This window comes from Ambystoma mexicanum, chromosome 1q (assembly GCF_040938575.1).
Source record: "Ambystoma mexicanum isolate Mex_15411 chromosome 1q, UKY_AmexF1_1, whole genome shotgun sequence".
NCBI lineage: Eukaryota > Metazoa > Chordata > Amphibia > Caudata > Ambystomatidae > Ambystoma > Ambystoma mexicanum.
Window position 1 is genome coordinate 456,807,223 of NC_090922.1, and position 19,776 is coordinate 456,826,998.

At 46.4% G+C, this 19,776-nt stretch overlaps 1 protein-coding gene across 6 annotated transcripts in view; it reads left to right on the forward strand.

The window, feature by feature from the left end:
• LOC138528623 (serine/threonine-protein phosphatase 2A 65 kDa regulatory subunit A alpha isoform) overlaps positions 1-19,776 on the forward strand; it is a 1,423,294-nt gene that overhangs the window by 587,214 nt on the left and 816,304 nt on the right. For all 6 annotated transcript variants that reach the window (XM_069640443.1, XM_069640434.1, XM_069640450.1 and 3 more), the window contains exon 8: positions 5,228-5,298. In XM_069640443.1, the coding sequence (XP_069496544.1) occupies positions 5,228-5,298 (71 nt within the window). The remainder of the gene's footprint in view (positions 1-5,227; positions 5,299-19,776) is intronic.

The window sequence follows — 19,776 nt, forward strand, 5'->3', positions numbered from 1 at the left end:
GTGTTAGCTCACCTGGTATCCACGGGGGCACCACACGATACTAGATGGAGGTCTAAGCGCTATCCCGGACTCCTCTCTGCTTGGTTATGTGCCAGACGTTGGGTAGCGCCTATAACAGGAGAATGGAGGGTTAAGATACTGGTTCTGTGATGGGTGGACTCCCACCTCACTCTGGTCCAAATCCCCTACCTTGGGGTTATTGCTCACCTTAGGTTTTTGTGCGTTGTACTCTCCGTCCTGCGTCTTTGTGCAGGGGCGCGTGGTTGGTGCGGGCATTCCGTGGACCTAGTTGCTTCACTGCTCCGTGTGCCCTTATGTCGGGTCCAGACTGGCTGTGACTCCGACTCTGCTTGCTCTCTTCCAGGTGAGTTATAATGTCTTTTCTGTCTTTATTCTGTCTCTTTCTTTCCCTCTGTTTGCTCTGTCTTCTCGGCGTCTTGCTCCACTACGCTGTTCCCTAACAATGTCTCCCTTTGTTTTCACAGGGATGGATGCGATCTCTGAGTTGCTGCGTCGATGGCAAAGATCACGGTGAGTTAGTGATGCGCAGAGCGCTGCACTGTTTATTGGTGTTAATTGCTAACCTGTGTTCTCTTCTCTTCTTTGTACAGCTTGCAGTGATGTTCCGGAGTGATGAGCGATCGAAGCGCTGCTTGCCCAGGTAAGTGCTTTATTAATGCTGACCTTGTTCCTTCTCCCTTATAGGTTGCGGTGAAACTCCGAGATGGGAGAGGTAAGAGAAGCGCAGGTAAGAGAAGCGCAGGGTGCTGCCAGGACTCGCTGCTTGCTGAGGTAAGAATTGTTATTAATGCTGTCCTTGTTTCTTTACCTTTGCAGGTTGCGGCGAACTCCGGAGATGGGCGAGGTAATCAATGGATTCCGGATCTAGAGCTTCAGGATCGGGCCACCGGAGAAGCAGAACTGGACACGGTGAGCGTTACGCTGCAGGAGTGCAGAATAACGCAAAGCGTGTTCTGCTGTTTGGGTGTGGTTTAAATAGCCCAGGTAAAGTAGTTCCAGGCCAAGTAGTTCCAGGCCCAGCCACACCCAAAACACTAGACTGCATGGCTTGGTTCTAAAGAACTGAGCTGTGTAATGGGCCTCCATGTTGGATTAAAGTCCAAAACTGGTATTGCTTTATTCCTGATAATGAGCCTGGACTGACTCCATGTATGTTTCTGATGGAGTTTTAAGGCCCTTGGGGCCAGTGTGAAGGGCATTATCCCCACTGCAGCCAGGGGGCTGTTATACCTGAGGGGGTCAGGGGCATGGATCGTGACACCCGGTCGAGGGGAGCCAATCCAAGACTTTGATTTACTCCAAGGGACTCAGAGTACTGAGAACCCATCCCTGAGTGGTGTTACTGTTGACCGAACATTGTACCCCTGAATGCACTGATCAAGAATTGGGTGGGGTGGTGGTGGTGTTGGGAGGGAGTGGGGGGATTGGGAGCTAATGTTGATGAATAGGACTGTGATAAACACTGTTGCTATTGATTGTTCAAAATGCAAATAAAAAATGAAAGTTAAAATTGCTTGTCAGTCTTTTTTCTTACTTTTTCCTAGACCCATGAAGTAGCTACGCCAACAGCAGCCGGCAAGTCATTTTGGAGTCCAGGCCCAAAGTAATGGCCACAATCCATCTCCGGTACAGAAGGGTGCACAAGGCTGCACAAGAGAGATTCGGAAGAGCAAGCTAGCCAACAGAGCCGTCGGAACACAGCAATGCTGGTAACCACATTGCTCTCACAGGCTGCAGCAACAACCTACTGCCTGTCATGATGCCTACCCCCGGAGCACCAGGCCAGGCCCAGCACCCCCGGAAGCAGGCATCATGCCCTCGGGTAAAAGCCCAGCAGCCCCTTATCGGGGCTCTTTGGACTCAGTCCTGGCGCCTTTGGCGCCAGGCTCATGTTGGACATCGTCCTGGCGCCATAGGCGCCAGGCTCATAAAGGGAGGTGTTTTGTGCACTTACCTGATGCAGACCATGCTGCACGCTTCAGGCCTCCCTGAGACCTGAAAGGGACTATTTTTTCATAGGGACTATTTTTTCACTCGGGCGTGGCCAGGGAAGGATACGTACCTAGTTGGGGAAGGATACATACCGGGGGCTTCTTTGGAGGCTATTTAAGCCACGCCCAGACAGCAGCTCATGCTTCGCGTTGTTCTGCTTCCTGCAGCTTAACGCTCACCGTGTCTGCTCCTGCTCCTGGACTCCAGCCACGCCCGCCTTGAACCTGGAAGACCTGCAAGGAAGGAAGAGAAGAGAAAGGTGAAAACCAAGGACTATTTCAAACTTCTTACCTGCATCCGGAATCTTCTCGCCAGCATCCCTGAAGAAAGACTTCCATTTAAAAGCATCGTGTTGCTCGCTGCAGCGCCACGCTTCACTCACCTGTCCTCGAGACATCTCCCCGCTCCATCTCGGCTGTCAGCATCGGACACCACATCTCTGCACTTAGGGGAGAGAGGAAGAAACAAAAGGTGAGCAGAAGGAACACAGAAGGAAAGCCTGATTAACAGCCATAATACTTACCGGCTTTTCTTCCACATTTCGGGTCGGCGCCGCCCCGTTGGCAGGTACCGTACCCCGGCCCCTATGGGCAAAGGACAAGAGACATTTCTGGGGAATGATAAGGACAATTAGAGGGATCGCCCTCATCACTACTCACCTCGGCAGTTTAACCCCTCGACGCATCGCCTTCATTCTGCACCTGAAATAAAGGACAGATCACAGGTTAGAAAGACAACATAAAGGGGGCCTCACTTGAACTTTGAACTTTCATACTTACGGCGCATCGCTCAGGAAAGTCAAGTGGATTTTGCCAGCGCCATTCTGAAAACCAGTGAAGTAACTGGACGAACGCGCGCCCCTGCACCAGAAGCAGGATGGAGAGTTCATCCTTCCAAACCATAAGGTGAGCTTAAACCGGGGTTTGGAGGAAGTTAGAGAGGAACGAAGGTGGACAGGGGGGAGCTAGCACACTATTCTGCAGACTGTTAATCCCCTTTCTCATCTGCAGAAGGATATTCCTACGGGCCAGGCAAGCACGATTTGGAGGTCCTGTCCAATCGGTGTTCCGGGTCCTGCGCATCACGCTAGAAGAGGCCACAGCAATCCAGACTAGACCAGCGCCCCCGTGGGAACCAGGTGAGCGTTACACTGCCACTAGCGGCAGGAACACTAACGGCAGGAACACTAAACCACCAGGGACTACTCAATGGGAACCCAACTATCCCCAAATATGGACCATCAGTTTTCTAGGCCGGCATATGGAAGCGGTGGGCCTGCACAGAGAAAGGGTACAGGGTGAGAGGGAGAGACTGATCAGGATTGGCCTGGATAGGATGACAATTCCTAGAAGGGGTTGTGAATATGAGGAAGTCAGGAAGCAGGAAGTGTGGGTTACACGGCTGAGGTCCTCAGTGGAGCTGGACCAAGAGATCAGCAGGAGGAAGGAGAGAGCAGCATCTAGGGGAGGAGCTTGATACATAAGGTGAGGTATTGGCTTCGGAGCTAAAGTGGTTCTCTAGTTGTGCGTGAATGTGAGTGCAGAGAGTACGAAAAGTAGAGAAAGGAGTGTATGGGATAAGATTAATACAGAGTGAAAGGAGGGTGTTTATTGGATGAAGTGGTGATAGGGGGAGAGTAGTGTTAGGGGTGAAAGGAACGTAGCGGGTGGAGTAGCAGTGGTGGGAAAAAGAGCAGCAGTGGTGGTGGTAGTAGTGGTGAGTAGTCCTGAGAGGAGAGAGAGTATGGTAGTGGGAGGAGGAGAATAGATGTGTGGAGGAGGAGGAGGAAGAGTTGTGTGGGAGGTGACTTAACATCAAAGGGCGGAAGCAAGAGATGGGAGGAGTGAAACATCGAAGAGACAGAAGTGTGGTGGGTGGAGTAAGATAGAGGGTGAGACTAGAAGGTCAGAAAGCAAAGGTAAAGTGAGTGTGTATGTGTGTTTGCTTGACACCAATTGAGCAAGTGCACAGCACTTCAAAATCCCTTAGAAAATTAGTGACTGGGTAGGGTAGGGACAGTTAGAAAGTCCCTGGGGGAGTTTACAGTCTTCATTTAGGGAGGCACCTCTAGCTGAAGGTAGCCATTGGACAGTAGGGGTTACCGTTCACTAGAATTAACTGGGGATTACGGATTCCTGGGCTCAGGAGGAGGATTGCACGGGAGACAATAGAGAGGGGGGATAGCCATAGGGCCCACAACAATCCTTGAGTGATCATACTGCCTTCTGTGACAAGGTCCTTTTACCTAGTACTTCTGGTGTCAACTAAACTGCACAACAGTGCCCCCCTGCTGCTTAGTTCAGAATTACCTGGTCTACGCTGCGTAAGAGAGTGGTTTAGCTCGACTGGGGTTGTGAAAACCTTGCTTAACCTTGGTTGCCTTTCTTAACTCTTGCCAAAGATAGTGACTTTAAAATACCCACCTGAATGGCATTGAAGATGGGCACCGGAGAAAGTCTGCTGACGCTGACAGACTACAACCTGTGCTCAGTGTGGTGGTTGTGGGCTTGTTATAGCACGAGGTTGCCAGTGACTTAATTTCCCCTTTGTTTTGCACTTCGCTGCTCCAGTTTGCTCTCTTTTCAATGTGTTATTTTTAGTCCTAAATGGCTATTCGTGTCTATAGGTTCCCTTTTTCTTCCATCTATTAACGTTGCATTGTGCCTGCTATAAGGTGGTGGTCAACACATTTAATTTAGGACTTTTGTGGGTCTAACTGTACTTCACTACCAGCCTTATTTCCCCCCCCTCCCCCCTGAGTTAAGCCTGACTTCTGTTCCACAGCTGCCATTATAGAGAGCTTGTCTGGTCTGCCATTTGGTTGGAACTTTGTTTTTGCCTTTTGGTTTAATGGCTTCACATTCCTGTCCAGAGGGCTGCGGAAATGTCTTCCTAATACTGGTCTAGCCACTTTCTACAATTTCCTTGCCCCATCTATGCTTGCTAAAAACGTTTACTTACTGGGTCTTACTAAGTGAATCTTATTCATAGCAAACTTTTCAATCTGATAGTAGGTCTTTGTGTGTTTAGGTGTAAGTGGGATGTGTTTGTGGGATTTGTCCTTTCCACCCATCTGCTGATCAAAATCCAGGACACCAATACAGGCTGCACATACACTGTAATGCCTATACGAGGGTGGTACTGAATGAGCCGTCAGCATAATGTGATTAGTACTGTCAGTATTAAATTTATAGTTCTGTTTTTTTTTCCACAGAATTTTGTGAGAACCTTTCACCTGAATACCGCGAAAATATCATCATGACACAGATTTTACCTTGTGTGAAGGTAAGTGTGCCACATTGTGATTGCTTAGTGTGTGTCTTCCTCTGTGAAACCTTCTAGTGTTATCCCGTGCCCTTTAGTGCAAGCCATCAAAGACCTCTGATTGAATCTGGCAACTCATTCTTTACGCCTTTGCAAGAACGTGCAGAACCAGAGTGTCCAATTAAGTCAACATCAATCTATCTCTTTGGTGGTTGACTGCCTTCAGTATATTATTTGTATATTGGTTTAGTGTTCTTTTCCTCTGCTCTGATGTATGTATCCTTGTTATGAATTATTGCTCCATAATCTGTGTTTGTATAGACGTTTTGTTTGATATGATCGCTAGATAATCTATTTTGTCGTTTTATCTTTAATCACCCTATGTTTCTGAGGTTGGAATAAGAAGGGTCAACCCCATTTTTTACATGTTACCCAAAAGGAAAGACCAAACTCTCCAATGATAAATGTTGCAGAATTTCAGGGTTAACTTTAGGTGTGAGAAATTTGGGCAGGAAGGTAGAATTAATCCCAATAGACACCATAAAAGAACACACTACACAGGTAAACTGAAAATATATACACCTTATTTCTAAGTTCACACATCAATATTTATGTTGGGAAACTGAAGTACTCACATAACAGGGCATAGTGTAAGACAAAAAAGTAAATGGCCATTTAAGACCTACATCACTCTTTACGCTAAAACTTAAGCCCTATGCCTGGTGGCAGACGCAGTAAATTTAGATGCCAGATGTAACTTAAAGAGTAGCCTCCCAAGACATTGTTGCACACAGTAATTACAATCCTGTTCAGGAGCCAAGGTTACCAAACCAAATTTAGCATAGATTTCCTATTACATTCTAAATAATAAAGTATTTTCTAGGGTTTGGCGATCTGCTTAGTATCACATGCTTTGCATAGGCTACCATCTAGTGGTACATGCAGAGTATTGCATGACTTGTTTGAAATTCGAAGAGAGACGTCGACAGGATGTGTTTGTAATACTATCCCTAGTGTAGCGTGTAATGTACCCATGGCTCTAAATGTGTCGAGGTCCTCAGATTGTTTTTGCGGAGTACCTGGCTTAGTAGCGTTTACTTAGTAATTACCAAATATTCATTTATATCACTCCCCACTATTTACCATCATTCCACATTCGACGGATCAAGCGGTACTCGACTTCCAACTCCTTGCTTGCTTCGGCCTACAACAGGCTGCGGCCTGTACAGTCGGGAGGGTTGGGGGAATTCACATCTTCCATTGCCTGTAGAGAATATCTATACTCATAGTCCCCTTTTACATACTTGGTCTAGCTGCCCTTTTTTCCAGATATGGAGAATACACCTTACATTTTGCTCTTCCTGTAACTGAAAATGTCAGTGCAAGGACACGCACAGTGTATGCAACCACTGTCTTCTCATGCATCACCCCGAAAAGCGCTGCTCGGCATGCTAAAACTTTGAAAGACGGACACTAAACGGTGAAGCTTTATCAGACAGCCCCACCAGTGCGGAGGAGTCAAACTTCGAGAAACCTGTCGAAATATCGCCATGCAGTATCTAGAAACACATTCAGTACTTATAGTTTGATGCTTTTTAAGTCCAAACAGATTGCCAAACAGAAGCCCAAATATCCGCATGAACCGTCAAAGTCCAATAGCGTAGACACTCGCAACTACCGTCGAAAGACTCCCCCATCAGCCGTCGAAACAGTTACTTTTTCAAAAGAGACACACTACACTTCAGCTACATCCCCCTTACCTGATGCTTTACATAGAGATCCCATTCCCACTGATACTGAGGCAATTGCTTTTCCATTAAAAGATGCACCTAGATCAGTTGCATGGACAAAAGATTGTTTTGAGGTTTCTTATTTTGTACATTTTCTAGAACCATACCTAATTAAAGAAAAAAACGTTGGAATGTGTGAGGATCAACTACCAGCTGGGTCTTCCAAACTAGACAGGGAACCTTCTTCACATTCTCATGAATATAGTTCATATTGATGAAGATGACTGAGATGTGTTCATTGATGATCAGTCAGGGGACTTTATATGAGGATCCCAATGACGAGCTTGATGACAGCCCAGATAATTACCTTTTAACATCACCTGATGACCATGAGTTGGTCGTTAACTCTCCTATAGACTACCAGTTCCTCTATAATGACTTACTTAAAAAAAGCAGCAGACCATTTTAAAATACAAACTCATGAGTCCGTAGAGGATACATATTTTGTTGATGACATCCTTAATGAGAAAAGGTTTGTGGGACAGTTTATTCCTTTGTTACATTCCATAACTAAACGTGTACATCTTTCCTTAGTAACCCATTAGCTTACTAGAGCAGTAAATACACATATTGAGAGAACATTTAAACCTGCTCCTACTGACCCTTTATAGATAAGGGGCCACCACAAACCCGATTCCCCAGGGTTAACAACCACTCTAAAAATATCAGGAACACCAAAAAACCAATAGCATCAGCTGAAGCGCCCCTTTGATAAAGCAAGAAGCCGTATGCCCTATGTAAGAAGGTCTCAACTTCTGTGGCGTGCCAGGTCAGAATTGCTAATAACGCAACTCTTTTAGCAAGCTGTAGCAGAGCACAGTGGGATACTGTCCAGGAACAACTAGACTTTATATAAACTGTATCACAAGGCAGACAAGTTGCCAACAACATCATGTGATGAATCTGTGGATGCTGTCCCTTCTACCGTAGGGGGAGAGCATTCCCATGGGGTCAGGGCGGTGCATCCACAGTGCAATGGTCCTCCTGGGGGTGGTGCACAGGGGGACGATCACATGGGAGAGGAAGCACCTTTATGGGATTAGGGACGACCATCCCCTGAGAATGCGGTATACCTCTGCTTTGTTATACCCTTCCTCTTTTCCAAAGCCAAACTCTCCTTCCAACCAGTGCCAATCTTTTATTGTGAAGTCAGACAACCTAATATGTGTGTTTGAGTCATTTATGTCGCACACCTGACAAACCTAATCGTATCTTGGCACATGTTAGACCCGACTAAGGCACCAGAAAACATAAATGTGTTTTCCATATTGTTCCAGTGCAAGTGCTGTGAAGAAGATGACCAGGAGTATGAAGATTACTTCAGAGAACCGGAGTGTACAGTCTAGTCTCTTACGACACTTGATTGATCAAAGGCAATAGAAAATATCAGTGGGAAACCACCATGGAGATAGCCATCTTCGGTGGAGGAAACCCTGGGAGACGACGACCCGACGAACAAGGAAACTCACCACGAGACACCATGCATGGATGCGAATGGGAGCACAAAGGTAATCCAGGACAAAGGAACTACTCTGACCGCTGACCAAAAAACCCTCTGCGGGCGTCCCAAGATCTGGGACGCAGCTGGGAACCAAAACCGAAGCCCGAGAAGGAAGCAGCGACCGGCAGAGCAACTGCCGATGAGGGGAGATACCCAAACACTGCTGGAGACAGAAAGTACAACCCGAGAAAGAAGGCGTAACAGGCAGAGTCACCTCCAACCCGAGAGAGCACCCGAATGCTACCGGAGACTCAGTGGAGCGCCGTCGCTTGGAAGACGCGAACAAAACAAACAGGTACGCTGCAGACCAAGAGGTGCTAGAGGTCCAGGAGGAATCGGAGAACAACTAAAGAGCACAGAATAGAAGGGATGGGGGACCTTGAGGGTAACAGAGAGAGAGAGAGAAACAATTGTATGCTTGACAGGAGAGTAAACCAAGCAGGCAAGAGAAAATATTGTCAGTCTGGGACCTGCACCCATATGAGAGCCAGAGAATAAGAGGGTCTGGGACCATGAAAGCAAAAGAGTCAGACAAGAAGAAAACCTATGTATGGCAGGAGAGTGCACCAAGCTGGGATAATGCCTCATTGCGAGTGTGTGACTCACACCTATATGAAGGTCTAAGAATAAGGTGAAGCTTACAAGAAAGTGAAAGTACAGGGTTTGGGACCCAAGGAGATAAAAGGAACAGCTTAACACAGATTATCCGTTTTAATTTTCATTGGTGTGTTTGGTAGAAGAGTGAACTAGCCATACACCCTCCGTGAACAAAGAAGAGCTAGCTGTTCACAGAAAAGCTGGAAACTTTTGTTGTGCATCTTTGGAAAAGCTTGGCTGAGTGAATACTGTGCTTTCCTTTGGAACGCATTCGCCCAGCGCTTCACCTCCAGGTCCTCTAGAGGCAGACCCGTCAGGAGTCGAGCGCTAAGTGTGCATGCAGCTCATTGGACGCGGTGCATGTTGAGGTGTGCCAGGAGTGTGTAGCTTGGACATATGTCTGACATGGCCCATGTATGGATGTGTATGTGCTGGGACATGACCATGCTGCATGTGAGTCCAGTCATGTCTGATGCACATCAATGGTGTATGTGTTCCAAAGCATGATGCACAACTGCATGTGAAGATGCACACGTTTGCATGCCTGTATATGTACTCAGCCATGTTTGCGGTGTGACACACGGATGCTTGTCACGCTTTCATGTACGTGCACGGTGTACATGTGTGTGTGTGTGTCTCTGTTTGGGGGGTGTGACTGGGAGACGCCTTGAGACCACAGGCCTCCCACTACACCCCTGACCATGCCCCACAAGCAGCCCATCACCCCTGACCATGCCCTGCAGGCAGCCCACACCACAGGGGACCACCCTAAACCCCTGGGCATGCCCCGCAGGCAGCTGACACCACAGGGCCCCCCCCGACCCCTGATCATGTCCTGCAGCCAGCCCATCACCCCTGACCATGCCCTGCAGGCAGCCCACACCACAGGGGACCACCCTACACCCCTGGGCATGCCCCGCAGGCATCCCATCACCCCTGACCATGACCTGCAGGCAGCCCACACCACAGGGGGGACTTTTTCCATGCAATTTGCTTGGCGCAGGCAGAGTACGCGTATTCAAGGTGGTGCGCAAGTTGATTTTCACACGTTTTGGCTGCCGCGAGTGGGCTATGCGTATTCAAGGGGGTGCGGGAGTACATTTTCATGCGTTTTGTCTGCCGCGAGCGGGGTACACATAGTTTTTTCATGCGATTACATTGTAGGGGGGCTGTAAGCTGGTCCAGGGTTTGCACGGCCCTTTGCGCCGTATTGGGGATTTCTATGGCTTTTCCTTGCGCAAGGGGCGTTCTTGGGGACATAACTGGCGCTGCGGGATGTTCGCTGCGCCACGGCTCCAAATGTCTTGGGAAATCCATGAATACGCGGTGCGCCAGAATGCTGTTTGGCACACACGGCTGGCGCACGCTCCCTCTCTGTGCTGCCTGCGTGCGCTACTTCTGTGCTGAATTCTGGATCCTTCTTGAGTGACTCCCTTTAAAGCAGGAGCCACGGATCGTCGACTGGCCTTGAAGAAAGTGAACTTGGCGTTGATGATTGTTGATGGAAAGTTCGGTGGTGTCGAGGCAGCAGCTTCAATCCTGACGGTGCTCGTCGATGACGTCCAGCAAGGATGAGGCATGCGAGGCACCTCAATGTCGATAGTTGAGGACTGCAAAGAGTTTGAAGAACTGTGGCCCAGCAAGGGCGTCGAGTCATCCAGCATGTCTACGGTCTTTGGGTGGCGGAAAAACCCATCGGTGGATGCTCCTCGGCATGTTGACGGCCTGGCCTTCTCCGGCGGTATAAGGCGGTCGGCGGTGCGGACGAGAGCGTCCGGGAATCGAATGTCTTAGGCAAAGGAGCGTTGCGGCTCCAGTCGTCGACGGCACAGCGTCAAACAGTCCCCGCTTCTGGGCAACTAACTTCGACGGGCCTCCAGCGGTTATAGCAAACCTGCGAAACCCTGGTCGACGACAGTGAACGGCTGTCTGGTGCTTCTCTTCGTTTCTCGTTGGCGGTCGCCGTCTCCGGCTGACAGTCTTTTGTAGGCTGACTTCCAGGGTGCTTCTGCGAAGGTTAGTGGTGCACGATTGTCCCTTGTAGCTCGGGAAGAGGGCGCCCAACCAGGTCCTCTCTGGATCAGTTCTTGAAGACACAGCAGCTTTCAGATCGACGAAGTAGAGAAACAGCAATACTTCTCTTCCAGCAGAGCTTCAATGTTAAGCTTTAGTTTCAATGTCAGTTTCTACTCCAGCTTCTGAACGAATTTTAGCAGTGAGAGACCCCCAGATATACTGTTGATCTCCCATTCACTCTGCTGGGTCACACTCAGGCAAGCAACCAATCAGAAGGGCAGTCAGCCAATCAGGTACACAGTGCATTCAGGCCATTCTTCTCCATCCAGACACTCACAACACAGAATGTGGATTCGAACAAGTACCACGCCATTCAACACTACACACTGCATTCGTACCAGTTCCAAGTAGGACTGTCTCAGTCATTGTATCAAACACCAGATACTACACACCCATAACATAGAATGCTTATTCGTCACACACAGCACATTAACCCAGGTCCCACCGACAGTCGTACCCACAACATACGGTCATTGGAAAGGCTCCAGCCAGTCTGGTCGGCACTTCACCACACTACCATATATGGAACTTCCACTCAACAGCCAGTCAGGGGGAAGGGACAGAGTCAGGGATTCCCGGGACTTCGGGAAAACCAAGGTAACTGGCGATGGAAGGCAAGAGGCCACGGTGGCCATCTTGTTTCCATCAGGAGTCTGATTCCAATGACTGGGCCTGGGCATCCGAAAATGGAGGCTACTCAGAGCACCTGTCAAATTCAGCATGGAGCTGCCAACAGCCCATCCCCTGTTCTGTGGGCCACACACAGGTGCCTACAAAAATACACTAGGGGCACAGAGTTATACCCCCACCCATATGTGCCTTAAGGGTATCCCATGGGTCTGTACACCAAACCAAAAGAGAGAGCTGCACTGCCAGGAATCCCACATGAACTCCTGCGTGGAAAACACAACAGAACACACGATAAAAAACAGTAAAGGACAAGGATACGGAGGCCCTGTCCCTCCGATGCATTTCCAGCATCACAGTAAAGAATATTAATACATTTCCTAAGTCTAAATATGAACACAACATGAAACAAGACATGTAATACCTGTCAGCTGAAGATTTAAGGAGTGATTGCTAACTGAAAACAGTCGTGTGTGGGGATAACTTCTGTAGTACAAAGCAGAGAATGGGTCTTCTTTTGGATTAGAAGTCTGCTTTTTATACTGGCCAAAGGGGGGTGTGTATGTGAAATAGGGGCGTATACAGGAGGGTCTGTTCTTTGGCTCGATTGGATAGTGTTTGTTTGCGAACTGGAAATAAATGGAGGTGTTATGAAATATTTTATGTTGAAACCTAAAAGTGAGGGTTCCTTGTGGGGTGTTGCCAAGATAATCTGATGAGAAATTTATCTGGCGGGTGCTGGATCGGTGATGTATATATTCCCAGGGACATCCTTCAAAGTATGAGCTGCTGACGCTGCGAATACACGTTGGAAAAGCCGTGCAGCAGAAGAAAAGGAGAAAGGGGCAACAAGAGAGAGAAGGGAAAAGGAAAAGAAGGAAATGAAAGATTAAGAGGCTAGGAAAGAAGGAAGGGCAAAAGGAAGGCTTCCGAAAAGCCGGAACGGAAAGGTCCCAGAAGAGAAAAACAAGACCACAAAGAAATGCAGAGTGTAGAGAAGGTCAGCTAAGGTGGCAGCGGGCAAAGCAAGTAACGCCAAGGCAAGAGTTTACGCACTAAGGAGCGGAGCAAAGTAGCGACACACCTACCCGTTCTCTGTTAGAGATGATATAGAACCGGGAGGAAGCGAATGCCGCCATCTTTCAAAAAGGCTAGACTTGCACATGGGTTTCTCTGAGATGGAGCCAAGGGGACGCCATCTTGGATTCCCTTTCAAGTAACGTGGGTGATGTTTTTTCCACTGCATCCAGAAGGGCCTTCTAACAGTATGCCCTCTCCGTGGGGTAGTTGGCCCAGGTTTCCAGGGATGAGTTTGATGGAACCTGCTTACCCGTGTGGGGGCATGCACTGCGACTGTGGGTTCCTAGGAACGATCGGAAGACCCATAGCCTTTCCAGTCAACAAGGTATTGCAATGAACCCTGTTAATACCTGGAGTCACAAATGGCTGCTACCTCATATTCAGGACTTTTTAGGAGTGTCGATCAGCAGAGGAATGGATGGTTGTCTCCTCTGAAATTTGTCCATATTGTCTTTTCAGTTGTGAAACATGAAATACATTGTGTATTCGGTGCCAGGATGTGGGTAGCTGAATACGATATGCCTAACAGCTTTGAGTATTTTGAATGGTCCGAAATACTTAGGAGACAACTTAGATGGTATAAGACACTTTGGAAGGAATTTAGAGGAAAGCCATACCAAGTCCCTTGGTTTGTAGATGGGTTCTTGTGAGCGTTTTTGTCTGCTTGCTGCTTTGCCTTTTGTGAAGTGTCTGAAAGAGCTGCAAGTGCTGTAATGTGGCCTGCTTGTATCTCAGCCACAAGTGCGTCTGCAGAAAGTATCTTAGTCGGGGCTGGTGTGGCTGTTGGAAACACCAAAGGATGAAATCCATAAGAGCAAAAGAATGGTGACATTTGTATGGCGGAATGTAGAGAGTTGTTATATGCGAATTCCGCATATGGTTACGAGTTCCAGTTGTCTTGCGATGCTGATATGAAACATCGAAGGTATTGCTCTAAAGATTGATTGAGTCTTTCTGTTTGGCCGTTCAATTGAAGGTGGACCCTCATGTAAGGTTACGCTGTATACCTAAAGATTGGCACAGGTGCTTCCAAAAAGCTGAGATGTACTGTGGCCCTCTATTCTATAGGATGCTCTTGGGCAGACCATGTAGACGGAAGATTGTGTGTAGGAAACAAGAAGCCATCTGTGCTGCGGAGGGTATCTTGGCCATGGGGATGCTAGTTTGGTTAATGAGTCAACTGTTACTATTATGATGGTGGTATTTTGCGATGAAGGAGGAAGTTCAACGATGAAATCAGTAGAAATCCTCTCCCATGGACTGGTAGGCATAGCAGGTTCTACTAGTTTGCCGATGGGTGACTTTCTGGGAGTCTTGGATTGAAGACAAATAGTGCAAGAGGATACGTATTCTTTAACGTCGTTTTTATCTGTGTCCACCAGAAGTACTGATTGATTAATTCTTGTGTAGTAGTGATCCCTCGATGTCCTGCAGTCTTGTGATCGTGACACATGTGGAGGACCTGTTGCCTGAGAGGAACTGAAGGGATGTACAGCTGTTCATGGTGATGGTATAACCAATCTTCTTGTGTTAACTGATATTAGTCTAGATCCAAGGGAGCGATACTCTTGCATTGTTTCTGAACTTCCTGAAGGAACGAGGATACAAAAAAGACAAATGAAGCTTGGGGCAGCATCTTCTCTTGCGTAACAGGTACTCTATCGTCATGGGTGCTTCGGCACAGAGCATCTGCAATTTGGTTGTTGGTTCCTGGCATATAGGTGAGTATCATGTCGTAGGAGGAAAAAGAATAAGCCCATCGGGCTTGGCGACTGTTCTGACACTCAAAGTTTTGTAACACTTTTAGATTTCAATTATCTGTTTGAATCTGGATGGGATATTGAGCCCCCACAAGTAAGTGTCTCCATTCCTGACATGCCCTTTTTATGGCTAATAATTCTTTTTCAAGAACTGTGTAGTTACGTTCTGAATTGGTAAGTGTTTTGGACATGTAGGCTATAGGATGTTCAATGACTTTGATTGAAACCTGCCTAAGGACACCTCCTATTGCAGAATAATAGACATCTGTCTCCAAAATAAAGGGTTTGGATTGGTCTGGTAATCTTAGAATAGGTGCAGAGGAAAAGCAGTTTTCAATTTCTCAAAAGGTGGTTCCAACAGAAGCTCTTTCCTTTTTGCAAAAAAGTTGTCAATGGCATGATGACCCGAGAAGAACCGGGAATTAATTTGCGGTAAAAACTGTAGAATCCGAAGAACCTTTGTATCTCCTTAACATTTAGAGGTTGTTTCCATTGTAAAATTGCTTTTACTTTCCTTGGGTCCATGGCTGCTCTTTCAGCAGAAAGGATAAATCCTAAATCGGGGATACTAGACTGATGGAAGGAACATTTTCCAATCTTGGCATAAAGATGATGAGCTTGAAGCCGGCGTAGAACCTCTGCCACATGTTGTACATGTTCCTGTAGATTTTTCGAGAATATAAGAATATTGTCTAAATATACAATGAGAGAATGTAGAAGCAGATCCGCAAGTATGTGATCAACAAATCGTTGGAAAATTGAAGCAGCGTCGGCTAACCCGAAGGGCATAACGCTGTGTTCGCAATGCCCAAGGTGGCAGAATGCAGTTTTCCACTCATCTCTATGTTTAATTCTGATAAGGTGGTATGCGCCTCTTAGGTATTTTGTGGAGATCAAAGCACCTCTGACCGCCTCCAGGATGTCTTGTATGAGTGGTAATGGGTATCGATCTTTGACGGTTACCTTATTCAAGCCCCAGAAGTCGATGCAAGGTCCTAATTCTTTGCAATCTTTCTTTGGTATAAAGAAAAAAGAGGCTCCTGCAGGGCTTTTAGATTCTGTTATAAGACTGTGATGTAAGTTAGTTTAAAGATACTCTCTCAAGGCTTCCTTTTCGGGACCAGATAAGGTATACATCCTGCCAAACGGTACGTGTGCTTCTGGTAGAAGGTTAATGTAACAGTCATTGCTTCGGCGAGGAGGTAATTGCTTGAACTCTTCATTGGAAAAGGCACTTTGGTATTCCTTGTAGAACTCGAGTAAGAGTGTAATGTTAGAAATGACCAGAGGCCTGGAGGTCTTTTCTTGGTGAGGTACAGTGAACAATCCCACTGCTCCATCAGGAAGGCAAGAAGAAAGACCATTTTCTGATCCCGAAAATAAGGTGCCTGCAGTCAAGTTTATATAGGGATTGTGTTTGACTAACCATGATAGTCCTAGGATCAGTGGGTAGTGTGCTGCCTTTATGAAATCAAGAGATTTTTTTCCTTGTGAGAGGAATTCTTCATAATTGTTTCAGTGTTTTCTTTGGTGGGTCCCGAAGTGAGTGGAGTGCCATCAACTCCTTCGACAGGCAACGCTACCGTCTTAGTGAGACGAGGAATGTTGTTTTGTGATGCCCAGTCGGAATCCATTAATAATACGGAAGCTCCACAGTCCACCAGAACTAAGACTCAGTCCAATGTGGTATCTTGAAATTGGAGTGTAACTGGTAGGACCACCATGTTCTAGTGTTGTGGAAGGCAGTCCAGGAAAACTCTTTACAGAAGACCTGCTCATGGTTCCCTTTATTGACGGGTGGAGGCGTTTCCCGTACGTCGTGGGGGTGTCAGGTTACAATCTTTTAGAACATGTTTATGAGAGCCGCAATACATGCATAGCCCAAAAGTCCATCTCCAGATCCTTTCCTCAGGAGTCGAGGGACCCCTAGCCATCCCCACTTGCATAGGTTCACCTTCCTCAAGGTTTCTGGTAGTCTTGAGGCCTTCTGATCTAGGCGCTGTAGGTAGTATCCGTGGTCATCCTTTGTGTCTTTCTAGGTTCCTTTCTTGTAACCGGTAGTCCATTTGTAGGACTAATGTGATCATTTATGCCAAGTTTTGAGGACTTGGGACTCTGGAAACCTCATTCTTGAGGTCTTCACAGGGTTTCTCCTGAATATAGTCAGAAAGTCATCATCTGGCCATGCAGTTTCAGAGGCTAATTGTTTGAATTGTGTTATAAATGTGAGGATATCTGTGTTTCCTTGCTTGAAATAAAGTATATTTTCTTTGGTGGTTACCACCAGTTCTCGCCTTCCAAACATTGCTTGAATTCTGTTCATAAACCGACAGCGGAATCCGTAAGTTGATTGATTGTAGTAACAAGGGGAGTGGCCCAAGCCAGTCCACTCTGAGACATATTGGAAACCCTAAAACTGACTTTAGCACGATCCGTTGGGAAGAACGTAGGTTTCAAAGTGAATTGGACAGTACATGAATCCAAGAACTCTTTTAATCTCTTGGGGTTACCATCATACTTTCCCATTGGTAATGGTCCTGGGGGTAGCTCTGAATGGGAGGTAACCATTTGTCTCGGTACGATGTTCTCATTTCTCAAGGTTTGAACCTCGGTGTTGAGATTCTGGACAGTAGCCAACAATATTTGCACCTGCTGATCCATGGCGTCGCTATCTATATTGCATCTTCCTGCAACTGCTTATGCTGAATAACCTGTCTGCTGGGTTTTATTCCCCACGAGGGTTTCCCCGAGGGTGCTGCCCCGAGATGCACAGAGCCCAGTTACTGGCCTCTGGACACCTTGCTGGAAGTATTCCTATTACCACGCCTACAACAGGACAGCATCTGCAAGGACTGAAGACAGCCATAAGTACTGATGTCCTTACTACCAGAAGACCGTTACATCAGTGGCCCACACCCATTGTCATATGTTCCCTAACGTGAGCCTTACCTTTTATCAAGGGTAGGGGGAGTCAAGATGATGTGAAGAGAAATGTCTATGGTGGCCGTCAGAACCGGGCCATATGTTTATTAGGACCAACGATGCACCCTCCCTGCATACAGTATAATGGGTTTGTTTGTCTCAAAATCAAGTCAGACGTGGACATGTCCATGGTGGACATGCCTGTTCACTTAAATTCAAAGCCTGGTACTTTTTTATGTGACTGTAGATTTATATTTTGAAGACACAAAGCATTATAATGTGTCTGATGCTTGGCTACACACAATGGCAGGCCCGGAGAAGGACTCTGACCGGAGACATTGATGCACAGTTTTATTTAAATTAAAAGGAAAACATGCCTTACTATCTCTATTTAAAAGGGGATACCTTTCCTATCCAAACTAAACTAAGGTGCTTGTCTACAGTCCAAAACAAAATGAGTCCTCAGTTCAAACCTGTCGACTAAAATGGCCCTTCCACTTATCAAAAACATAAGAGAAAGATGGAGATTGACTTACACTCTGTTCTCCATAGAGGTTTCTCAGTCTTTGCAGGGCTCCCTGCTGGATCTTGACCCGATAATGTATTTAACCAAAAGTTGTTTTCAAGGCAAAACAGTTCTCGTCAGTCTTATCACAAAAAATTCTTAAAGATTCCCAAAGAATGTGCTAATCTAGAGTTCCTGAACTTACAACAAAACTAATCCTCTATGTGGAGGGATATTTCCTTGGTAGCCTTCCACTAACGTGTCTGTTCTTTCCACACTTCAACCAGTTTCTGGGGTTTGTGGTGTGCCTGTGTTGTTTCCTGTCCACTCTGTTGGTGCTTCACCTGTAGGTCGATTAGTGTCTCATGACACACTATTCTATTGTGTTCAGCATTGTTCTTGTGACCTTTCTGGGTGTCTGACGCTCTCTGGTTCTCTCGGGTCCCTGTGACCCTTCTGGTTGGAGAACCATTCTGGCATCTCAAGCTTGCACCACCCATTGTCTACTTGGGCTCTATCTTGGTCTTCAGTTCTCTGTGCACTTCAACTAGTTTGGACTATTGTGGGTCAGTCCCAGTGAGGTCCCACTTTCCCAAACTCCTAGGGATGATTTTGCTGAGGGGGCTCACCTTCCTTGCCTCAAAGGCATTGTCTCCCCCTTGGGGAGAGGGGATGAATACCCTGGGTCCATGACAGCACTTTTCATTTTTATCTTCAAAAACCCATGTCAAGTAATGTAACATATAGTTGAACAACGGACATATACCGTATGACTTACATTAAATGTGAGAGGTCATGCAATAGCATTTGTGTACTTGAAGTGCATAACAAGCAAAATAGGAAATTATATAATGTCTTAACATCACCATCCTCTATGATCTTTGATGTGGTATGGTTTCTGTGACTACAACAATATAGCCAGCATTGTGATCGAGACAGCATATCTATGGTGTGCCCATTTACTCCGACATGATTTATGTAGAAATGTGAACCCTTGCTACATAATTTCAGAAAGATGTTCAATCAATACTTCTGTTCTGTCCTCTTTATGCATCTCTTAAATAGTATTGTTTTTTAAATGTATTAGCTATGAGTAAAGCACACAATTTGAGTTACATTAAGGATCAGATTAGGGAAATAGCAGGTCCAACATTATTTAATCCCACAGGTGGATTTGACCCTGAAAGTAATAACTTGATCTCTAGTGACTTTCTTCTCAAGTTTAAGAAAAAAAAATGATCATACTGAATTGGATGGTCACTTTCTTCACAAATACGTAAAGCCTAATATAAATCAATTGGGAATGGTTCTACATAATGCGCTAGTCCTATTTTCAGATGACGAAGTATGTAAAAAGAACATAAGCTTCATAGGGACAAAATTAGCTGTGACCTTATGCTGCTCTTTATTACTACTGCCTTGGGCAAAACGGAGGATATTCAAAAAACAATTGAAGTCTGTTGAAGCAAACATTCTTCTAAAATCTACATTTAGTGATCAGACAAATTGGACTTTGCTAATCAACAATTTGATGAGTTTAAGAGCTCAAGCAGACGTTTACACAAATCGAGTAATTTATAAAAGATATGCAGGCTGATGACGATTTAGCTAGAATACCAGAGGCAACTTTCCGAGAGGGAG